The sequence below is a fragment of the Suricata suricatta genome, chromosome 12, assembly GCF_006229205.1.
Source record: "Suricata suricatta isolate VVHF042 chromosome 12, meerkat_22Aug2017_6uvM2_HiC, whole genome shotgun sequence".
Taxonomy (NCBI): Eukaryota; Metazoa; Chordata; class Mammalia; order Carnivora; family Herpestidae; genus Suricata; species Suricata suricatta.
The window spans coordinates 81,816,890-81,841,530 of record NC_043711.1 but is presented as its reverse complement, the minus strand read 5'-3'; the positions used below and the strand labels follow the sequence as shown (position 1 = coordinate 81,841,530).

At 45.5% G+C, this 24,641-nt stretch overlaps 1 protein-coding gene across 1 annotated transcript; it reads right to left on the bottom strand.

Annotated features, from left to right (window-relative positions):
• Positions 1-302: 302 nt before the first annotated feature.
• On the bottom strand, positions 303-13,158 carry LOC115273661 (vomeromodulin-like). The gene is made up of 14 exons (XM_029916838.1): positions 12,837-13,158; positions 10,272-10,755; positions 9,851-9,952; positions 8,967-9,122; positions 7,989-8,067; positions 7,597-7,654; positions 7,013-7,083; positions 6,429-6,575; positions 5,457-5,579; positions 4,836-4,903; positions 4,522-4,552; positions 2,905-2,965; positions 1,592-1,671; positions 303-326 (listed from the first exon to the last, which is right to left on the bottom strand). Exons 1-14 carry the CDS (start codon positions 13,156-13,158, stop codon positions 303-305), a joined length of 1,806 nt encoding a protein of 601 aa, XP_029772698.1.
• Between the last annotated feature and the right edge of the window lie 11,483 nt (positions 13,159-24,641).

Sequence of the window (24,641 nt, the reverse complement as noted above, 5' to 3'; positions counted from 1 at the left end):
TTATAAGCCTAATATGAAATTTGTATTTGTATGAATTGAAGACAAATGAGTCATTTTTTTTGCATGAAAACAGGTTAATTATTAAAGAAGTGATTACAAAATGCCCCAAATCCCTGGATTCTTGCCTTTCTTGCACTTGTTAATTCAAGATATTGTTGGTGAGATTCCAAAGAATAGTTGACATGTTCAGAACACTATTCTACTTGGCTCCTTAATGATAAGGATGTCCTTGGCTCAATATTTCCTAGAGAAGTTTTAGAATGCTTTCATTTTGGAAAATTCTCTGGCTTCAATTGCTGGGTTTAGTTTGCTGCCTGAAGATCGTTCTGTGAAGAGATAAGAGACAACTAATTATATATTCTTAAATATATAAGCTGGCTGCAGGCCCGGACTGAGCTCCCAGTGCACTCCATTCCCCCTGCCCATAGCACTTGCTTCAAGGATGAAGATATGGAGCAAGTCAAGTTAGTGGGAGCCCCAGAGGTTATTTTTGGGTCATTGTTTGAGCTATTCCAGAAAGAAATGGAGATTGAAGCTCCTGGTAGGTGAAAACCTCCATGTACAGCCAAAACAGAGCCCACCAGAAATGGTAGAGGCAAGAGATAGATTCCGGTGTCATCCTCTGGGCCCTGAATCAGGCCACTGCTGAAGCTAGTCCCATCCCTGGATGTTCATTACTTGTAATTTCATTGTTGTTGCATAAACCAGTTCTGCTTGGGCATCATTTGTAGCTGGAACACAGTTGACATTCATCTAATTCAATCCTTCGACTCAAGACTGACTTTGGGACACTAAGTGATATGTCCAAGGCCACTCAGGGCCATGGAGTGTAAGAGCAGGAGGTGGAAAACCAGCACTGAGGCAAATGCTGGTTTACTCCACTCTGTACTCTAATAATTGATTTGGCCACAGATTCAGGGAAATTTGGAGGTTAAGTAAAAACGTGAATATATAACTTCTGAGGTTTGAGCCAAAATAGAAGAATTTGTCTTGGTTAGATTACATACTCGATGAGCATATTTATCATGAATGGATTATCTAAGGGTGATGGAGATTCTAAACTTCTTGACTCTCATATCTCTTCCCTAGTTCCATCCTCATAATTTACCATTTTCCTGGTGACAAATTTAAGTAAAAATCCGATTCTTTTACCTGTTTCTTAGGAGGCAAGTTCTATTTGAAATTTTCTCTGGGTTTAGGGTTAGATAGATTGGAAGAAGGGGGAAATTTGAGTCAGGGTGACAAAACATGAGAGGCTCTAGCACGCAGAAAGTGACAGTGTGGATGATTCAGGCATATGTGGTTGAGATGCTTTGAAAGAAATGATTGAGGCATATTCAGAAAAGTATGAGAGTCTTCATAGGGACAGTGGATAGATTATTTGATTATATATAACCAGGAGTTTCATAGTGTTAGGATTGTGACTAAGGTAGGCAATGAATCTGCCTAGGAAAGAGTGGGGAGGTTAGTTGGAGCCAGTAGGGCAGCCTGGGACAGACTGAGGTTGAGGCCCACTGGCCCCATTCATTCCTGTGAAGATCGAAGTACAGAAGATGAGTGCAAAGGGAAAATAGTGCTATTTGTCTCTTACCGATTTAAGTACTTTAACCTTGGCATTGATTGGAGGAGTTGAGGGTAGTCCTTGTGGAACATTCCATGCACCTGTCGTTTCTAAATAAAGAAGGAGAGAAAATGTGATACGAGTTGAAAGAAACAATGACCAGGCTGGGTTGTTTAAGCTGCAGTCAGCTGGTGGGATCTCTGGTCAGTGCACAGCTCTAGAAATCTCTCCCCTGCCCAGTCAGTGGACAGATTTCAGACCTACTCTCTTAGTCTTGTGTGTGTGTGTAAGGGTGAGCTTCCAAAGATCAGAAAGGACCCCAGAACTAACTGGAAGCCAAGTGGGTATTCTATGCACAGAGAATTGGTAATAAGAGATATATAGGCATGTCTGCCTTCACTAGCTGAAGAAGACCCTGCTGTTTGGGTCTATTTGCACTATTTTGAACCCTTTAGAGTTCACCACAAATATGTACAGATGGCATTTTGTACCATCATCTCTTGATGGTTGTGATGTTTATGGTCTCAGTCTGGAGTTTCTCAAACTCCAGCATCTGTGTGACTAGGTGATCAGGTCCATGTTTCCTCCAAGTAGTAAGATGACCCCTATTAGCTAGATTTCATTAGGACCTGTAGAAGAGGCATTTAGATTTAAGTTTCATGTTTTGCCATCTCAAGGTGCTGATATCCTTATCTGAAAACAGGCGATTTTCAGTCCAGATGGTGATTGGATGATACTGTGCTCAGTGCCATGGAATGTTCTGTAATGTGGTTTCACACCCATGTCCCTTTCTTATTGACTCTTCTAAATGTTTACATTATTATATTTTTAATAGATTTTTTTACAAATGTTTATTTCTTTTGAGAGAGAGGGCATGCAAGTGGGGAGAGGGACAGAGAGAGAGAAGAGAGTCCTAAGCAGGCTCTGCACTGATGGTGTAGAACTCAATCTCATGAATCATGAGATCATGACATAAGCCAAAATCAAGAGTTGGATGCCCAACCGACTGAGCCACCCAGGCGCCCCTTAATTAATTACTTGATTGGTTGATTTTTATTTTTATTTTATTTTATTATTTTTTAATTAAAAAAAATTTTAATGTGTTTTGTTTATTTTTGAGAGACAGAAACAGTGCAAGGAGGGGAGGGTCAGAGAGAGAGGGAGGTACAGTATCAGAAGCAGGCTTCGGGCTCTGAGCTAGCTGTCAACACAGAGCCTGACGTGGGGCTCGAACCCACGAATGTGGGATCTGACCTGAGCCGAAGTCGGAGGCTTAACCGACTGAGCCACCCAGGCACCCCTCCACTGAACTCTTAAGTGTTTAAATTACTAACTCCACATACCATTAATGGTAGATAAACATTTCTTCATAAGCTGATGCAATCCTTCTTGCACCTCAGCTCCCTGGAAGAGATGGGAGGGACATTTTTATCAGTGCATCTTGGGTGCCTCTTGTGTGTTTTTTCCTAGTGGAAGAAATCTGTTACTGGACAAGCTATGTGGGGAGGTGGGTGTTGATTAATCTCTCAGGCTTCTTCTTCTTTGGGGGTTTTCCAAAGCCCTCAGTAGGTTTTGATGCCTCAGGTGGCTCCTTGAACAAACGTTTATGGGGTCCTATTATGCTCCAGACAGTGCTATAGACTCAGTGGTGCAGTTGCATACTTTCAAGACGAAGGCTGAATTCAGTATTGGGAAGGACTGGTAGTTGCTGAGCCTGCCTCCTTTGCATCCCCTCCAAGAGTCTCCCAGATCTGCCTCTCTCTGATGGCACTCTGCTTACCTTTCCCATCTTCAAAAGGCCTATGATTCCGTGATGCCTACCTTTGTCACATTCCATTTCCTCTATCTGGTACACACTTTGGGTCTATGCTAAACACCTGCTCCTTCTTCAGGGCTAAGTTCAGGTTCAGGCATCATCTCAGGGAACCTACTGTCTGCCTCCTAGTTAGTGCTCTCTCTACTCTGTCATTTTTATGCTACATTTACAACTCTCTGTCAGCTGTGTAGTTACGTGAGGTTAGGAACCATGCCTTCTACGTTCCTTCCCCTGCACAGAGCCTGGCATGTTACATAGTTGCCCAGAGGTAAAGATGAGATGAAGGATCACTGGGCTTGGGACACCTCCCAGAGTCTGCCTTTCAACTGACTCCTCGTTACCTCGGGGCTGACATCTGACATGCAGACAATCCCTGGAGTCACACATAGTCGTAAGGTTGTTACTTCTGGGTGCCCGTTGTATGCCTCCACCCAGTGTGTGGCTCCTAGACTCTTAGTGATTTAGCTGGTATATTTACGATTTTCATCTATCTCTTCCTACTTAAACTTGAGGGTCACTCTTAGAGTCAGGGATCTTATCACTATTTCATGTTGTATTCAAGGGCTGGGGACATTGTGGTGTTTCCTGAACATTTGTTGAATGAAGGCATGAACATGTACAAGATGAAATATCTTAAATGAGGATGTGGTTGGCAAACTTCCTGGGAATTTCCTGGAGCCTGTTCCCGGGGCCCTGCCCTCACTCTCCCCACTTCTTACCTCCCAGGCTCTCATCTGGTGATCCATGTGCTTACTCTGAAGGACTACTGATGGGAAGGGTGAAGCTGGGTATATTTGTGAGCAACTCCCATGAGCCCAGGCAAGATTAGAATCTAGATCACCTTTTCATTCTTCCAGTGGGCCCCAGGACTTCCTTGTGTATCAGAATCACCGACAACACTAAACATGCAGGGATGTAGGCCTTCCTTAAGTCACTGACTGAATGTGGGACTCTAGTCTTGGCTTTGGGAACTAGTTTGAAGCTCTCCAGAGAGGGTTTAGGTTTGGAACCTGTAGTCCTACTCCACATTGCATCTGTGATCAAGTCTGTGTGACCTTTTCCTTTCCAGAGTCCTTGTGCCACTGAGCATCTGGCATTAAAATAATTTCTCACTATAGATATTTTCAAAATTGAATTGACTTACAGCCTCGGAGGGTGTCACTGTGTCTTCAGAGCTGTCAGGAAACAAGTATAAGGAAAAATTATTTTCACATAAAAAATATCAACCGATTCTAGAGTTTAGGTATTAGCTCACTTTTCAAAGCCAGTTATAAAATGTCAAATACAGAGGAGAAAGTAATTTTAAAGTGAGTAAAACTTCATTTGACTTCCCTGTAATTATGCAGGTATTTCCCAAGGGTCTTTCCCATAATTTTTCTCATGTGATTTGAATTGGGTTCTTGATATTTATTTTTATGCTGACAAATGTCAAGAGGACTTTGTAGTTATAGACAGTACCTTATAACCTTGAAGTCTGGTATCAATTTGTTTTTTGAAATCTTGCTGTCATGGGAGATGATTGAGGTCTGCATTAATATAAAACAAATATACATTAAAAATAATACCTTGAGGGGCACCTGGGTGGCTCAGTTGGTTAAGCATCCGACTTCAGCTCAGGTCATGATCTCACAGTCTGTGAGTTTGAGCCCCACATCAGGCTCTATGCTGACAGCTCAAAGCCTGGAGCCTGCTTCAGATTCTGTGTTTCCCTCTCTTTGCCCCTCCCCCACTCATGCTCTGTCCCTCTCTGACCCTCACAAATGAATAAATGTTAAAAAGAAAATTAAAAAAAACAACAACCTTGACCTGGCTAGTCAGCAAATGTATCACATTGTGATATGCCAACAAGATCACAGGTAAGGACTAGAGTGGAGACTACCGGGTCTCAGGAGACGACCTATTTATCTCTTCTGCCCTGGCGGCTGAGCCTACCAGCCTCCCTTGTCATAGGGATATCCAGGCACTTGGGCCCTCGGGGATTTGGCCCCCTCCACTCCAGACCACTCTTCTTTCCATGTAACTTGTGCTCCTATTATTTCCTCCTCACAGCTCAGTCCTAACCTGTTACTCAGTACTCACCCTTTCCACAGTGGCAAAATTCTCACCATCCTTTTCCACGCTAATCCAGAAGGTGATTTGGAGTTGGTTGCCTGACTTGAAGGAGTAGGCTACTTTGGTGATGCTTGCAGCCATGTTATCGGTCTGTTGTAAAGAAGTCATCATTTAGAGCATGGAGAAGAAGGGGGGCTGCAGAACGGTGCCTCCTGACACACCTGCGCATCGCTCAGTTCCTCGATGCAGGTATTTATTGGCTCTCTAGTATGAGTCGGTCACCTAGGTGCCTACTAGTGCAGCGGCTGTGACTGCAGTAGATGGTCTGATTCCAGAGATTTTCCTGTATCTCATCTCCTTTCTCAGAAGGACAGTAGGATATTTAACACAAAATTTTGCTTTTCTATTACCCTTTATCGAGTTTAAACCCATTTCTTTCTATGCTCTTTTAGCAGAGCCCTCTGCGCTTAGTCGTTTTGGAGACCCTGTTTGGAAACATTGTACATTGCTGAAACAGAGCCTGGCCCATAGAAAGAAAGTACTCAGTGATTATTACTTTCTTGTTATTACTGCCTCTGTTCCTTCTATCACCTTTGGGGGCAAAAGCAAATGAACACCTCCCATGTGGATACACCCACTCTCTTGCTCTCTTGGTAAAGTACTTCTCTCACTTTGGTTTTCTGTAAAATGGGGACAAGAATTTCTACCTCCTGGTGCCATTGTCAGGGTGAAATGACACCTGGCTTTGTACTTGGTGTGAAGCAGGAACTTAGAAAACTTTTGTTCTCCTCTGCCCCTACTCTCTGCTATCCCTCGATGTCAACATAGATCCATTAATAAGATCATCATTAAGGGAAAAGCTGTGTCCCACAGCATTTCCTCATATTTATCTCTGGAAGAATATTCTCGAACCCACTGCATTTTTACCTTTCAGAGTTTGACAGACTCGGGTTAAGCAAAGAGGAGAATGGTGCCAGGGGCTATGCAGATGAGGCTTACCTTGATGGAGCACTGCTTGACACTCAGTGTGATGATAATGTTGAATAATTTATGGGACAGAGTTAGAGAAGTGTTGGCATTTTTAGGATCTGGTGGAAGGGCACTTCCAAGTACAGGAACTGTATTTTTGTTAAAGAAGGCTTTAGCCTAGAGAAAAAAAAGCAGAGAAATCCCTGTCATCACGTGAGACACACACCAGTTTCTATGTCTTCGGGGGCCTGGCTGAGATGGTGAGGAGGGAAGCGGCCCCCTCTGAGCACTGCGGTGGACAGGCATGACGACAGACAGCAGTAGACACCCCCAGCCTCCGTGTTGGGGGTCTGTAGGAAGTGATGGGGTTTGTGGAGACTGGAGAGTAGAAACCTTTTGTAAAGGAGGAAGCACTGCTCCTGTCCTGCCAATTAGCCCCGATGCAATCCAACTTAGGGCCACCAGACCTCTGATTGTCTAAGAGAAGCCATAAATCCTCATTTTTGAAGTGAACCCCCCCATGTAACTGTTCTTTAAGTAGCATATATTTTGTGAATTCAGGGATGTCTTCAGCCCTCCTATGGAATCCCATCGTAAGCACAAAGAACACTTACACAGAAGAAGATTGAAAGACCTTGTGCAGAAATCCTGGAACTTATAATGCTGAACTCGAACAAGCCAGTAGCTGCAGGTGGGAGGAAAGAGAGCAAATGAGAGAGAAAACCTTGCTGCCAAGGCACCAGTGTCATCTACTGTGGGACTTGAGAGACGTTACCAGTTTCCTGCTTTGGCTGTCTTGGCAGTTGCTATCCCACTATGTCCTGTCTCCTGGATATATTTGAGATGACTGGAGGGAATTTTTTTGCTTCTCAGTTTCCCTGGCATGAGGCCAGGAATCCTTACTCTGATTTCTGCACACATGTGCACTTGGAAAACCATTTGGACAGCAGGGCTGCCGCAGAGACTTCTAAGGGGCTCTTCGCCCTGCTCTGTCCTGGAGAATGTGCCATAGTGGTTCAGAGAAGCCAGTTGGTTGCCATACTTTCTGCCCTGAGGGTGCTGAGGAAGGTTTGAGTGCTCGGAGGAACAAGGTGCTGTAGCTATCGGCCACACCCTCTCCTGTCTGTCGTGTGGTGAGATCCCCGAGGAGTCCTCCATTGACCCATGAGCCCCAGGGAGGTCTGGTGTTTGTACTCACAGTTCTTGCATTTGTTGGAATCACTGAGATTAATGCCACACGATGCTGATTCTTGAAGCTGTGAAATCACCACCAATGAGTTTTGCCAAGGAAGTGCAGCAGGCCTGTCCAACCTCTCAGCCCAGGTCGTCTCCCCCTCCTCCCCGTCCTCTTCCCTTCTCCCTGTCTATTTGTTGGGCTTATCTATGGCAGAACTTATCCTCTCCCTCTCCCAGCGTGAGGCATTATCCTGGCCTGCTGCTGGGGTCTTTTAGAGCCAGAATGGCTCTAAACTCAGGACTCCCGAAGGCCCGATATTTCCTTCTTGAGTCTCTCCCAGCATCAGGACCAAATCACTTTTCCCCAGTGAGCTAGACCTCTGAGGTGGTGCCCTCCTCTTTCCCAACACTTACGTTCTCTTTCATGGCTACTGTCAACACTTGAGGGATGATTTGGTCCAAAGGCAGAGGCACTGGCAGAGTACCTGTGAGCCTGGGAAAGATATGTAGAAAACTATGTGATTCTTGCGTTTCTGGGTTTTGCCCAGACATTGGAGAAAACCCATCTATTCAGGAAACAGCTGCATGATGTCCTGCTTCTTAATTTGTACAAACACTCGAGCCCTTTTGTCTGCAGTTTCAGTCATTAAGGAAGATACTACAAGGATCCCTGGGAAAATTACCAATGCCTGACATCTGACCCAGCAACCCCATATGGAGGGATTTATCTTTCAGACATTCATTCATATTAGTGAATAGACCTGTCTGGGACCTTCCTAGTTGGAGTTGGGTACAAAAGTTAATAGTTGAAAAACACAACTATTCCTTGACAAGGGACCATTAAATTACAGTGCATGTTCATAATGGAATACTAGACCATAAAAAAAAACCAGTGAAGAAGCTATTTTTACATTGATGCAGCAGATTCCAAGCTAATTTTTAAGTGAAGCAATCAGAGTCCAGAAAGGTGTGTATGGTGTTTACCCCTTTCTCTGTGTGTATACACACACACAACTGCATATGCACAGAGTGTCTCTGAAAGCCAATGGAAGAGACTAGGTCCTTTGGTTGCTTCCAGGGAGTAGTCTTAGCCAGCTGATATACAGGCATCTCACTGTATGCCTTTTTGTATCTTCTGAATTTTGATCTAGGTGAATGTATTGCTTAACCAAAAAGAACAAAATACAAATGATATGCTTAGCAGAATGCAAGCAGAGTGAGAGAAGGTTGTTTTCAAATGTAATGGGTGTTCCCCAACACAGACCCCTCACTGGGACTCCAATTACTGATCATTCAAACCATTGGGTTGGCCAACTCATCTCTAAGGATGGTATCAACGGGGACATTCTGGCACATATTGATATAGAAAATGAGAAAAATGGTCTCACATACGTTTCCACCAACTGAAGGGACACTTTCTTGAACTTGATGTCCTTGTCCTGGACTTGGAGGTTGACGCATTGGGTATTGTTCGTGGAAATGCCAATTTTCAGAGTTATATCACTGTGTACTTGAAAACCCAGTAGGCTGACTACAGGTCCTGCTAGTCTGTGGAGAGCAAGATGTAGGTGAAACCAGACCTGGCTCCAGGATGTCACTCAGGCCAAGCAATAGGCATTTTGGGAGTCAGCCTCATGTGTTTGTCTAGATTATTTGAGAGAGGGAAAGTTTGGTGCTTTCCAATGAGCATGCCTCAAGGTTGGCCTTCCTCTTCTACCCAGGATTCAGAGCCTGGCTCATGGGAGGCATTCAAACATTGATAACATCACTCTCCTCACCAGCCTTTAAGAAGTCTTCTTTTGGGGCACCTGGGTGGCTTAGTCATTTAAGTGTCTGACTTTGGTTTAGGTCATGATTTCTCAGTTCATGGGTTCAAGGCCCATGTCAGACCCTGTGCTGACAGCTCAGAGCCTGGAGCTTGCTTCAGATTCTGTGTCTCCCTCTCTCTCTGCCTCTCCCTCACTCTTGCCCTGTGTCTGTCTGTCTGTCTGTCTGTCTCTCTCTCTCTCTCTCTCAAAAATAAATATTAAAAAAACAGTCTTTTGTTGGTGGCACCAGGCCAACTTGTAATGAGATGCTCGTTATAAGTTCATCTTTGTGCCCAGTACCCCCAGCTGTGTGCTGTGTGGGTTACAGCATCTGTGCCCGGTGCCCAGTTTGCCCCACCCTCAATCATCCAACCTTATTCTGTGTTGCCTCTGCCTGGCCCTGGGACTCCTGGATCTTAAGACCCCTGGCTGTGCTGTCTTGGCTGACTGATCTGGAAACAGGCTCACCCTTTTCCACCTATGAAGGCGGTAGCTGTGGTAGAGACGAGGATCCCGTCATGTGTCATGGATGATGTCATGCTCTCCACAGTCACTTCTTGAACATGTAATCTGCAAAGTGACAACATCTTGGGTCAGTCCTGGCTCCAAAAATCAGGCTGGGCAGCAGAAGTACCCTTGAAGTAGCCATTTAACAACTTACCAACCCATCCATTCCCAAGACTCCCTAGCTCCCTTACCCACCCTGCTCTTTAAGCTGAAGAAATCATGATCATATTGCCCTCTGAAAGGGCAACCTTCACAGAACTAGAATATTGCTTCATGAAAATGTGATTGTCCCTTTCCATGGGATTGTTGGAGGTTGAACTTCAGTGTCTCCAAACAGCAGCTCTCTTCTTATACCAGACCTTAGGATCAAGAAATCACTTACCCCAACAAGAGGTCTTCTATGTTAGCATTTTTGATCAAGCCTGTAACTGCATCACCAATGCCTGCTGGCACTACACTGTTAATCACGCCTTCGGTGGAGTCTGTGAGCTTGCTGGCTTGGTTAACCACATCATTCAGGGGCGGGGAGAGATTTGGGAGATCAAGGGTGTTGACAAGTCCCTTTACAGGATTTTTCTCTGCCCCAATGGGTAGTAGGCTGCCCAGAGTGTCTTGGATATTGAGGGCCTCAGTGGCTTTTGAGACCAAAGGCAGTGGGAGCTTTGGGGACTGGCCACCACTCTCCTTGTCCAGGATACCACCAAGAAGTGCACCTCCAGGTAGGTTGAGGGATGAAGTGAGGTCTAACACAGAGAGTAGGTTGGAGTTAGACACTGTGGATATCACTGTCCCAACCAGACCAGCTAGATTTATCTCCTCACACATCAGCATCTTCTTGATCTCCGGGGGCAGCGTGGCATTCAGATCTGAAAAGGGTCAAGAGACATGATCTTGCTGTTGGCTGTCCAACTGATTCAGTCAGAGGAACCATCTCAGCTGGAGAGCCAGCACCTCTGAGTTGTGAAGCCCTTAGCCACTGTATATCATGCCTTCTGGATATATCACTCCCTGCCACTGCCCACCACAGGACCGCCTGGTGATGCAGAGATAATCTGTTCCCGGTTAAGAGTTAACATTTCTTAACCACCTACCTGAGGCCAACCTAGTGTGGAGTACATTACTCTAAAGTGGTTTGAGCATGGAATGAAAGAACTTAGTTTAGCTCTTGAGCCTAGTAGCCCCAAGTATATAAGGTCTAGACTCTGTTCCTTGAAGTCCAAGTGGCCTGGGGCAGAGGATTCTCTTTCTTGAGCCCCAGTCTCTGCACCTGTCAAGGAGTGTATGATAGAACCTGCAGCATGGGTCATTGGGCACAGGACAAATGTTGAGTTGGTTTTAAGTACTAAATAGGGTTGAGGTGGCTAGCGAAGTGGAGCTGACAGATCTGACTCCCCTATTCGCCATCTGTGTGACTCTGTGTGAGTCTCTTTTCTTCTCTAGGCCTTGTTTTCCCCTTGTGGGTCATTGGGAGGTCTTGCCACCTTTGACACGCTGCCCATACTAAGAGAACTCCTGCATCAGCACTCATCCTCCAGCATTTTTATCATCAGGGTGGAGGAGGTGCTCACCATGTATTTGCCTCCACCCTGGAGACAAGCAGGGGAGGGAGAAGTGGGATCCCAGAAGATGGTGGGGGAAGAAAAGAGGGTCAAGATCAACTTGGAGAACTGTGAAGTCACAGGGGTCCTGTCCCATCATACTGCTCTCAGTGGCCTGAGGAAGGAATTCCGAAGAGAAGCTATGACATCTGGATGGTGGTCAACCTGCCTACCTTAGCAAAGAACTTAATTGGACTAAGGGACACCATTCCTATCCCAGGAAGAGTAGCAGGAGGAAGTCCATTGGTACCAGTCCTGTTGAGTTGGTGGACTTTAGCCTTGCTGCTGCTTCCCATGCCTGGGGTCCTACACTCTGGAGAGACTTTGTCTGTGTAGAGTGAGGTGGGTACACCCGCATCATAGGTTTATGCTCTAGAGAATCTCTTGCACATGAACACCAAGAGACCCATACAAGGGTGTTCAGGTCAGCATTGTTCAGAGCAGCACAGAATGGGAGAGAACAGAAATCGAATAGATGCATAAATTGTGCAGGATTCATTCAGTAAAATGCCATGGTGAAAACAAATGAGAAGTCTTTCTCATTACAACATGAATCAATTACCTCAGAAACAAGATTGAGAGGCAATGCCTTAAAATTTTTGGAAAACTTTATAACATGTAGTGCAATAAGGAATTAGCTGCATGCATAACATATAGAAAAATGGCAAGGGAAGAATAATCAGGCCCTAATCCTCTTCCAGGGGGAGAAGGAGAAAGGGGGAGAGGGAGGCAGTGCTGCAGGAGCCCTGGGGCCCTCAGCCCTATGGCTGGCCCTAAGAGACTGCTGGAGGACAGAATTCCACATCTCTTTGAGGAGGAGGCTGAGACTCAAGACGGGTGTGAGAGAGAGTTTGGAGAGAGCAAATCTGGTCAGGAGTTTTGGTAGTGGACTTGGACCTCCCATTTCTTGGCTCCTTGTCAATCAGGTTCATACTGAGCACCTGTGGGTGTTTGGGATGAGCTGTGGGGCCCAGCATTGGGAAGCCATGAGAGATCCTGGCAGTGATATGGGCCACATAAAAGGCAGGTAGCCAGACATTTGGCTGGATCCAAGGGTTCCCTTCTCCAGGGTTGCTTTGACCAGTCCTTCCCCGTGTGGACTACAGACAAGTAGCTTCAACATCATCTTGGAGCTTATTAGAAAACCAGGTTTTCAGGCCCACTGCAGTACTTCTGTAGCACAATGCGTGGGAGTGGAGCCCAGGCAGCTGGTTTGTTAACAAGCTCCCAAGGTGATTCTGATGCCTTCTCCTTATTGAAGGTGTGATTAGCTTTTGTGCTTGGACATGAGAAGTGTGTGTGAGGGAGTAGAAAGTCAAAGATGAGCAGGTGAAACAGTTTTTACTTACATTCCTCGAGTTTGTGGCTAGACATGGAGTACCTGGCCACTGGTAGACACTTGCTGCCTGGGGTCCTAGTTGGAAGTTTCATAGATGGAGAGCCTTTTTGGGCACCTCTAAACGGTGGTCCGAGGGGCAGTGGTCCGAAGGGCAGTGGTCCGAGGGGCAGTGGTCCGAGGGGCGGTGGTCCGAGGGGTAGATTGAGAGGGACTTTTTTGGTGACGTCAAGAGGTAATTGAGGGAGATTTCCCACTGGTAAAGGTGGAGACAGCAGGTCAAGTGCTCTTGCCTGGATGGTTAGAGTGACGATGAAGGCCCAGAAGGTCAGCATCTTGGCGATTGATATCTGCAAAAGCAAGTTCTTTTAGAAGCCATGCTCCCAATGGACCATGGGGGTGCCGGTATGTTTGTATTGAACATGCACCTACAAGAGTCCTCACTCTTGTGGAAAGGTGCCACTCACATTGTTGATATTCTAGTCTGTATATTGTATTCATCAGACAATGTTCCATCATATGGCAGTCAAAGTCTTATTTTTTTCTACTCCTTTTTCAACTTTGTGTAAAGATGTCCACAGGCTGTTGGCAGTCTTTGAGTATGGGTCAAGTTCTGCCAACAGCCTTACCTCTATGGTCCACATCCTCCTGTCAGGCTTCCTTTCTCAAACACCCTTGGAGCCATCTCAGTTACCAGCGAGGGAATTCAAGAATTTTTAATGACCCAGCTACAAAGGTTGTTGCTCCAATGGTGGCCAAGGTCTCTCCCAGCTTTTGCTCCACTAATATAAAGCACTGTTCTTGTTGGTAGAAGCTTCCCATGTGCCAGCCCCTTTGTGGAGAGTAAGTAGACGTTAGCTGCTCTAAGTTCTCTACACAACCCTGAGGAGGATATATCCTTATTTTATAGATGGGGAAGCCTGTGGTCCCGAGCAGGCAATATACTTACCTGTGCCCCCTGGCCAGCTTCCAGCTGGCAGTTTTGCCCAATCAGAATGAAATCACCCCATGAATCAGACCCAAGCTTGGCACCCTCCACCCATTTGGTTATTGTGCTGTCTTGGCGTTTCAGCTCAGTTCATTTCATAAAGAGGCCAGAGCCATCTTTATGTCAGTATGACCACCTCAGTCCCTCTTTTGTCTTTTTAAAGCCTGTTTCCATGATCTGGGAGGGCATTAGTATGGTCCAGTGGTGGCACTGGACCATCCTCATTATTGTGTTGGTGGCTGGCACACAGGAGGCTCCTCTCTGTGTGGATTGGTGACCAAATTAGCTCATTTCCCACTTTCTGTAGCCCCTTCTATTGGACGGCACTGGGTGGTCCTACGGACCACAAAGCATGTGGCTTCTTTTTCTTGGCCAGGGTTGAGCTGCCATAACTGTTATGAATGTGTAAACTTGTAAGTCCTGACTTTACCTCTCTTTGTTGGGATGTGTCCATACACGTCTACTTACAGAGTACTGATCAGTGTGCTAAGCACTTCATCTGCAGCATCTTGTATAATTTTCACAGCAAATCCAGATATGATGATTTTATTACCCTATTTCCAGCTGAGGAGGCTTAGCCTCAGCAAGAAGGCAGAGAGCTAGGTCCACCCGGGAAGAAAACCCCTGTTTGACTCTGAGCTCAGTTGTGTGACTCAGTGGCAATTACTTCCCTTTTTTGGCCATCAGATTCTTCCCTTATAATGATTCTCTCAAGTCTTTCTCTCTCTAACATTTAAGGTAATATAGAGGTTTGTGTTTTGGGGTATTTTCTCTCAGTTAAGCCAATAGACTCTGGAGTTCCTCTCTGTTTGCATCTCTTACCCAGTCAAGTTTTATAAAATCAGGCTCACTGACCTCTGCTCTTGCCATGCATAGGCATTGTCCAAATCAAGTTGCCTGCCATTTATCAAGACCGAGAAGAATTGGGCACCTGGATGGCTTCATCAGTTAAGCGTCTGACTCTTGATTTTGGCTCAGGTCATGATCTCAGTTTGTGAGATCGAGCCCTGTACTGGGGTCTGTGCTTACAGCATGGAGCCTGCTTGGGATTCTCTCTCTCTTTCTCTGCCCCTCCCCTGCTTGCACTCTCTCTCCCTCTCTCAAAATACATAAATAAACTAAAAAAAAAGAGAGAGAAGAACTATTATTGATGAAATGTTGGGAAGGACATGATGGGAAGCCAGTGACATCTTTCCTATGGAACAAGTTAGACTCTAAAAGAAAACTCATCACATTTTCATTGCTTTTCTCATTTTACCCTTACCTGTGAGAAATTAGAATTTAGTGCAAAGGTGACATTAAGTGTTCTGTGAGGGAAAAAATAATAAAATTCCCTACCTGTGACTGAATTTGTGGCAATATTGTTAGACATTGTCTTGAATGGAATCATTAAAAATTCTCAGGAAAGATCCTCCATTAAAAAAATTAATTAATTTTTAAATTCATATCTAAGTTAGGTAGCATATAGTGCAACAGTGATTTCAGGAGTAGATTCCTTAATGCCCCTTACGCATTTAGCCCATCCTCCCTCCCACAACCCCTTCCAGCAACCCTCTGTTCTCTATATTTAAGAGTCTCTTATGTTTTGTCCCCCCCCCCCATTTTTATATTATTTTTGCTTCCCTTCTCTTATGTTCATCTGTTTTGTATCTTAAATTCCTCATATGAGTGAAATCATATGACATTTGTCTTTCTCTGACTAATTTCGCTTAGCATAATACCCTCTAGTTCCATCTACATGGTTGCAAATGGCAAGATTTCATTCTTTTTGATTGCCGAGTAATACTCCATTGTTTATATATACCACATCTTCTTTATCCATTCATCTGTCGATGGACATTTAAGATCCCCCAATTTTTAAAAAAAGATTTTATTTTTAAGTAATTTATATACCCAATGTGGTGCTTAATCTCACAACCTCAAGATCAAGAGTCACATGTTGTACCAACTGAGCTAGCCAGGTACCCCAAGAGATCCCCCATTTTTAAAAGCAATTACATACCAGGAAACTGTTAACACCTACCATGCTAGGCACAGTGTTTTGCATTTTAGTAGGGAGGCGCATTGCTAAAGAGATTCTAAATACAAAACCCTAAGTAGTTCTTCTTTCTTGAACTGTCCTATGCTTGTTCTGTCTCAGAGTTTTGACCTTCTCTTTCATGAAGTTTTGAAAACTATTTATTTTGAGAGAGACAGTGAGAGCAGGGGAGGGGCAGAGAGAGCGGGGGAGAGAGAATTCTAAGCAGGCTCCTCACTGTCAGTGCAGAGCCGGACGTGGGGCTCCATCCCACAAACCATGAGATCATGACCTGAGCTGAAATCAAGAGTCAGACACTTAACCAACTGAGCCACCCAGGCGCCCCTCTTTCATGAGTTTTGATGTAGCAAGTTCTTACCTTGTTCAACGTTGATGGATCGATGTTGATGAGAGAACGTTTTTGGAAGCTGCCTTCCTTACTTCTCTCGCTTGTGAACTGTCAGAGGAAAGCTGGTTCTCATTTTATAGACCAGTGTCTCTCACAGAAGTTGTCAGACATGAAGGGGCACGACCCACATGTGCTGATAAGGGTGGCATGATATAGGCTGACTTCCAAGATCAATACTTGCTAATGGTTGTGACATTTGTCAACGTCTTTCTGAGAGATGTTCAGGGTGCTTGGAACCTTTTTGGAGATGCAGCCAGGCCAAGTATCTGTCCCCTCCTTATTTTAAATCTTCACAGGCCTGTTAGTTTTGAGTCAGGTGGGTACTGGGTGAATGGCAGTGTTGAGGGGTGTGTAAACCTGGCAAGTGCCAACCCAGTGAGAGCCCTTTATGGTGCCAGTGGCATGCCCTGGCCATGGTTGGCACCCAGCATTGACCGGTGCTAGGGTGGGGATCTGAGGGAGAGGGGACGGGGTCCCTTCGGAGTGGGCGTTTAGGGACAGACTTCTGGTCAAGTGACATTTTATGTGAGGTATGTGCGATTGGAAGGGTCCAAACCTGCAAAGATTTCAGGGAGAAGTGATGGACACAGGAAGGCTGGAACATACACAGCGTCTTGTGTGGGCGAGAGCATGAAGGCACGTCTGCGGGATTTTAGGCATGGGAGTTATAAAATTTGCTCAGCCCCCTTTCCTTCCCCTAATCACACTTGGAATGAAGCTTGAATAGTGGTGCTCATTTGTACTTAAGAATTCTAGGGGCACACCTGGGTGGCTCAGTCAGTTGAGCGGCTGACTTCGGCCCAGGTCATGATCTCACAGTTTGTGGGTTCGAGTCCCACATCCGGCTCTGTGCTGACCGCTAGCTCAGAGCCTTCAGATTCTGTGTCCCTTTCTCTCTCTGCCCCTCCCCAGTTTACGCTCTGTCTCTCTCTGTCTCTCAAAAATAAATAAATGTAAAAAAAAAAAAAATTCTAGGCTAGGCTTTTTCTCAACTGTCATCTCATTTAATGGTTCCTCAAACTCTAGAGACTGTCCTCTGGGCCTCTGACCTCTATTTCAGAGAAAGCCTCATCATCTTTCGGGTTCCTGCCACTTGAAATTTTGTGATTTGGTACATCCTATATGATCGGGCTGTGGTGTCACTACAGCTTTACAGTGCAAGAGTATGGGAGAGGGAGATAATTTTGACTAAGGGGTTAGTTAGTCAAAATCATCTCCTGCCTCTGTCTTCCTGAAGCTTAGTCCAGAGTTAGTCCAGGTCCCAGCCCTCAAGCAGGCTCAGCTGTTTGCTTCAGGGCCCTCTTCAAGCCCATGGGAGTCTCATACTGTGAACCTCAGCTATAGTTTGATTGCCAAATGTCCCATTTGAGGGTTTGCTGAAATGTCAGATGCATAGAACAAAGGACAGTTGACCTTTTCTCAAAAGGCAGAACATAGAGTTTTATATATGATGATAAGTAGAAAACAAAACCCAGCTGTCTTGGGTCTTATTTTTCTTGGACATATGAGGGAAATGTAGTCATCTTTGAGGCAAAATTTGTGACATCAGTTGGTGGATGTGGCTCTTGATTTCAGTTCCTCCAGTGGTTCTCTGGACCCAGTGAATGACTCCAACTCCAGGGTTTGGGAAAGGGCACATCCCGGATGCAGCCCCTGTTGGGCCCTGGGACCTCCCCATTCTTTGTCTTTCTCTCCTTCAACCTTTGGAGGTGGGGCAGCCATTGGATTCTGCTAATCCACAAACTATGGGAAGCTCTTTCACTCACGATAGCTTATCAGACTGGGCAAAGGGCCTGCTTGTTCCCAAGTCCTAAGTGATTTGACCTGCTGATTCTTGAAAGAGAGGACCCTTTCAAGGCTGGCCAAGGCTTGGCTGAGATCACAAGTGCAGATGATAAGGCAGGTACTGATTTTTAATGGCCTCTGTGTGAGGATGTCTCAATAGGTGTGGCTGAGCTGTGCATGATGGGCTTCAAGATTTTGACCCTTCACAGGTGTTTCCTCAGTGATATACACACACCTCTGCACACATTTATATGCTTGTCTATGGTTTTCTGATCCCTGGAACTCAGTGGTCTTGGCTCAGTTTCCTTCTCTGGTGTAGTCAACCACAGATCGTGGCCAATAACAGGAACTCACAGGGATCTACTACTTGTTTCCATGCATACTCTTTTTTTAAAAATTTTTTATGGTTTTTATTTATTTTTGAGAGACAGAGACAGTGAGAGCAGGAGAGGGTCAGAGAGAGAGGGAGACACAGAATCCAAAGCAGGCTCCAGGCTCTGAGCTCTGAGCTAACTGTCAGCACAGAGCCTGACGTGGGGCTCAAACCCACGAACCGTGAGATCATGACCTGAGCTGAAGCCAGACGCTTAACTGACTGAGCCACCCAGGCACCCCTCCATGCATACTCTTAAATTGCTTGTAAATTTTGGGTCAGTTTTCATTTCTTAGGATACATATCTCTCATGAGATTTTCAGTGGGCTTTGTGAATTATCTAAGGCAAAGAATCATTGTTTTAGGAGGCAACAAGGTCTTTGTGCACAGGCTTTGGGTGTGAATCTTGGTTCAGCCTCCTTCTGGTGTTTGGTCTTGGGCGTTATCCAACTTTTCTATGCCTTAGTTTCTTCATCCATAAAGTTAGGATAGTATTGTACTTATATAGGATTGTCATGAGGGCTAAGCAAGATGAAAGATGTTACAAGATTAGCATATGTGAGTATTCCATGATGTACTGTCATCATTGTCATCATCACCATCATCATCTTCTGCTATTGCATTGGCCATTTTCCATTGTTTTCACCCACCTGTCTCTCAGATTTTATATCATTTCCCTAGATTTTCCCTAGATTTTGGCAACTATTCATACCTCATTTGCAACAAGAAAATATGGATTTTTTATTGCTTCTTTACAAAAAAAATGGACACTTTATAGTGCTTTTACCAAAAGAAAGGCAGATATAGAGAGGTTGTAATGTTACTCTGAGTTTTCATTTTTTGGTGGAAGGATAGAGTTTTCTCGACACATTCTACTGCAACTATATTTGTGAATATACCTTGTCACAAATGCATAAGAGGTTTCAAAAGACTAAGTATTTACCTCCAGGACACGTCTGCTAATGTCCATGTGTCTACTCTGTTCTACCCAGTTGCCCACATGTGTCAATGTCTGGTGTCAGGACTGTAGTCTTGACTTTGCAGGCCAGAGTTGGGTGTATCTGTACTGAGAGGAGCATTTTACTCTCCCCTGGGGGGCAAGTACCTGATGGGCATCTTGTCTTTGCTGCTCTCCCTCTGAGCACCTGCCACAACTTTGCCATCACTGGCTACACATTGCTGCTAGTAGGCAGCCTGTTCTGCAAGTGCAATAAGTTGGCTTCACATATAGCTTCAGGTGTCACTATGGTGGCATTTGCCCATGGATTCAGCCAGCTTGGGTTTTACACTGGGGGGCATTAGCTTTGCCCGAGAAAGAGAGAAGGTCATTAGCTTTGCCCGAGAAAGAGAGAAGGTCATGTTATGGAAATCACACTGAACCTTGAGTCATAAGGCTGTGGCCACAACCACCAAATCCCTAACTAGTGAGCACTTGGAAAATACTCCCCACTCTTACGACACCCTGTTACTGTCAGGAACAGCAGCAGCATCACCACCATTGCCCATGTCTCCACTTAGAGATGGAGAAACTGTGGCTCAGAAGTCACATGACTTCTTCATAGATGTGACAGGTTGGGATTCAAGCCCAAGATGTGCCTGAAGCCAAAGCCTTGACTTAGGACATGCCATTTATCTTCTTGAAATTCTCGAGGGGCATGTCTTACTTACCTTGTACATTTGTGTCTACACTCAGTGCGCAATAAATGTTGAACAAATTAATGATGAACAAATGAATGGGCCAACTTCTCAGTTTCTCTGTTTGTCAAATAGGCTAACATGTCCTTGTCTTCCGTAATGTGATGGTTATGGGAATCAGATTAGACATGGCTCTGTTTAAAGGAAGAGCCATACATGAGGGTGGAGTTCCTTCCATCTTCAGCCCTCTTCTCTCCTGTCTCTACTCCCTTTCAGAATGGCATGGTGCAGATGTGGGCTCCCTCGGGTGGTCAGTTTGGATGGACTCAGAATGAGTCCTCCAACTTCTCATGTTAAATCAGACGCTGGATTTCCTCCCAAAGCTCTGTACATCTGTAGCTTTGAAGCTCTGCTTCAGTCTCTTTTCTTCTTAAAAATGCATGACATAATTCAGAGTATATAGCTCTCTTGCTTAATCCTCATCAAGAATTCACCATTGCACACAGAGAAATGCCTTTACTTTTGGCCCTGCTTTGGCTCTGTCTGCCTCTGTCTGGTTTTACTCCTATCTGCCTCTTTGACACTTCTTGCCAATCTCTTTAGCTACACTGGCTTTTTTTTTTCAGTTTCTTGGATATACCTAGCTTGTCCCCATCTCAGGACCTTTGTACATTCTGGTCCCATGGCCTAGGTCCCTTTCCTCCACATTTTGCCTAACTTCCCCATCCTGCAGGTCTTCTCCAAGAAGCCTTCCCTGACATGTCCTTGAAGTCAGACTGCCCCTGCATTATCATCTCGCCTGGTACCTCCCTGTAGTTTTCTTCTCAGCCGTCACTGGAGTTTGTAGTCATGTGTCTCTTTGTTAACATCATCTCCCTCACGAGCTTCATGAGGCAGAAGCCATTCTTCCTTTGTTTTGCTCTCATGGCGCAGAGTAGATGCCTGTTAGCCCATTTACTGAATGGATGTGAACATTTTTTCCCTTCATGATATGTTCACCGTAAAATGTTTGGAAAAGATATTAAGAAGAAAATAAAAATCATTTGCATTCCTACCAACTCAAGCCATCTGAAAATCACAACCAACATTTTGAATTACTTTATTTTATATATTTTCAAATCTGGGATTCTTGTGAGCATATTATTTTGACACCAAATGCTCTTTAAAAGCATGACTGGTGGCTCAGTCAGTTAAGCATCTGACATCAACTCAGGTCATGATCTCATGATTTGTGAGTTCGAGCCCCACATTGGGCTTTCTGCTGTCAACACAGTGCCTTCTTTGGATCCTTTGTCTCCCTCTCTTTCTGCACCTCCCCCACTCATCCTCTCAATCTCTCTAAAAATAAATAAAAACATAACTTTAATGGCTATGCAATATTTCTTGCTAACAATTTGTCATAAAAAATACATCCTCTATTGTTGGACATGTAGCTTGTTCCCAAAATTTCATCATAAAACCGATGCTGTGGCAACAAGTCTTGCCCTTAAATCTTTCTCTGAATCTCTGATAATTTCTTTAGAAAATCTCCAGAAGTGGGAATTTATCATATGTATTTCAAAGAATATGAATATTTTCAACTTTTCTGATCCATGAGAGATCTGGCTTGCTCTTGCCAAACTCAAGAATTTGGGTTTCTTGTGGGGGAAAGGTGAGAGTCATTTAGGGAAATATCTGAATTATAAATCCGAATTATGCTAGGAGGAAAAGCAGTTTGACTCCATCTAACATCTCAAACTAGGTTTTGTTTGCTTAAGTCGTCACCTAAAAGAGCTCTTTGCTCTAGCACGTAAGGATGATTTCTCCATGGAATTTATCTTTATGCAGATAGAAATCTGAAGTCCTTGGCCCTGCCTTCCCTCCCGTTCCCAGCAATGGTGTGTCCTCAGATGGGAGCAGGGCCTGGATTAGTACTGATGAGCTCATTCATCAATCACACATCCTTCTTTTCCTTCCTTCCATCCATCCTCCGTTCCTTCCTTTCTTCCCTTCTTCCTTCCATTCATGTATTTCTCAAATATTTATTAAGCACCTACTATGCACCAAACCCAGGAATGCATCAATGAGCCATAGTCTCTCCCCTCATAATTCATAGTCAGAGAGCCAGACACAGAACAAGTAAACAGACCATTCAATAAAATAATGACAAGTTGTGCTAAGTGTTTTGAAAGAAATGAAGGTTTGAGATGGAAGTGGTGGAAGGCTTCTCAGACGAGATGATTTCTAAGTTGATCTAAAGGGTGAGAAGAAACCATCCCGTGCAGGGTGGAGCGAAGCCCCACAAGCCTGTGGTAGGGAGCATTGTGGTGGGGAGCAGGTCGGGCCAGTGACTGACTAAGGAGGGGTGGAGGCGGTGGGAAGACAACTGGAGACCACCAGAGGCAGAGGCTGGGGGCTGTGGAGAAGACAGTGGATTTTCTTGTGTGTGGGGTGGGAGGCCATTGTAGGGTTTTAACCAGAGAGTGGTGTGATTCGGGTTATATTTTGAAAAGTCTCTTCTGGCTGCTATGTGGGGTCTAGACTGGAGGCACAGAGTGGAAGCAGAGAGACCAGGGAGAAGGCAGTTGGAATAATCCAGGTGAGAGATGGCGGATGCCTTATCTAGTGTGGTATTGCAGGTGGATTTGAAAGCGATGTAAAAGTAGGACAACAGGACTGGGCTGGGTGTTGGATTAGATGTGGAGCAGGCAGAGCCCTCACCTGGGGGATGGTGCTGCCTCTTTGCAGTTGGGAAACCTTTGTCCTTCTTTGTCCTTCCTTCTAGGCCTTTCTCTTTCTTCTGATGAATTTCCTTGCATTCATTTAGTTAAATAATCTCTACACCCAACATGGAGCTCGAACTCAGCACCCCAAGATCTAGAGGGTAACTCCGGAGCAACAGGCTCAGCTGCGTGAGCCAGCCTGGTGCCCCTCCCCCCATTCTTTAGGTTACTGTCCCAGCTGTCAAAATCCATCTGTCCTGTATTCAGTTCCGTTAGGGCTTTGCTCCTTGTGAGGGCTGATGCACTGGGGCCTTCCTCCTGGGAAACTCGGGGCCTTAACTCCATGGAACATAGGAGTTCCTTAGAGGTGTCTGCTGTGGGGCTTAGAAGGTAAACGAGAGGGGCAGAACTTTAGCCCCCAGCCTCATTCTAAATAGAGCACGTCTCTTGTCATCTATCTTATGGGTCAGGTAGGCTTTTATTTGAGGAAATGGGTCATTAGCCTTGAAAAAATTTGAAAACTACTTCCTAAAAAGTCTGTTTCTTTAAAAAAGACCTTCAGGTGTGATGTCATTGCGGAAGACTGTAGTCCACCAGAGCAGGTGAATGAGAGAGGTGTTTTTTTTTAAGTTCATTTGTTTATTTTTAGAGAGAGAGTGTGTGTGCTCGCACACTCAGAAGGGGCAGAGAGAGCAGGAGAGAGAAAGAATCCCAAGCAGGCTCCACTGCCAGCCTGGAGCCGGACGACACGGTACTCAGTCTCACAAACCACGAGATCATGACCTGAGTCCAAATCAAGTTGGACGCTTCACTGACTGAGCCACCCAAGGGCCCCTTGGGGAGAGGTGTTTTGGACTGCTTGTTCCCCAGCTGCGCTAAGAGGCTCGGGATGGAGGTGTGGGCAAGGAGAGGCTGCCTGGGGTGGAGACAAGGATGGGGGTTTGGAGCCAGTGCATGACTTCCAACACCAGAAGTCATGTGGGCAACCCTGTCTGGGCAAAGGCGGGTAATTGCACACCCTGACTGGTGCCACTCAGTGTGATCATAAGACTCTAATGAGATAACAGTTGTCCATGCCTGCAAGCCTGTAAGATGAGATGCACCTGTTAAAGTCATGGGAGAGGAATGAGGGGCTTCCATGGTAGGACAGGCCCTCTCATGCCCCTCATGCCTGGATTGCTCCTCCCTGCCCAGCTTTCGCCAAGGTCCTGAGGGTGTCTCCATCCCATTGTTTTGTATCTACTATGTATGTACCATGCGCCAGGCAGTGTGCCCACACACAGGTGGGAAAATTCTGGGCTTAGGGTTCAACTCTCCTCTGGGAAAGTGGCTCCCAGCCTCTGCCTTATCTTAGGTTATTATATATGCACAAAGGGCTGGGAGCCTTTGAAAGGCCAAAGCGCAGGGCGCTCCTGCCATCTTGTCCAAGGACTTCTCTGGGGGATGCTTTTGGGAGACTTATTTCCTTCAAGGCTGGGCTTGCGGTTCGTATTTGTAAAACAGGTGGGGAGTCAAGTAAGGAGGCCACAGCAAGGTTTGGTCTGGGCTCCAACCTCCTACCACAGGACAGAGATCCTGCACCAGGCCTCCAAGTCCTGCTCAGTGGTTCGGGCCACAGGTGGAGAACTGGCCTCCAGGAGCGCCTCCCCACCAGCCGTCCAGCTTCCAGAGGCCAGCTGGGGCTACTGGGCTGCAGATCGCTTGTTCTCTCCCAAGACAGAGACTGTCATGAGCCCCCATCCTGCCCGTGATGGGGATTTTATCACAACCCAAGGTTTGTCTGGGGCAGACTTAGCTTGCCATGGGCTTTGGCAGGCGCCCAGATGTGAGAAGGGGCTTCTGCCCACTTTGCCACCCTTAGCGACCATGGTGCTCTTCACATTTCTGGCTGTAAAGCTATCTGGTACCC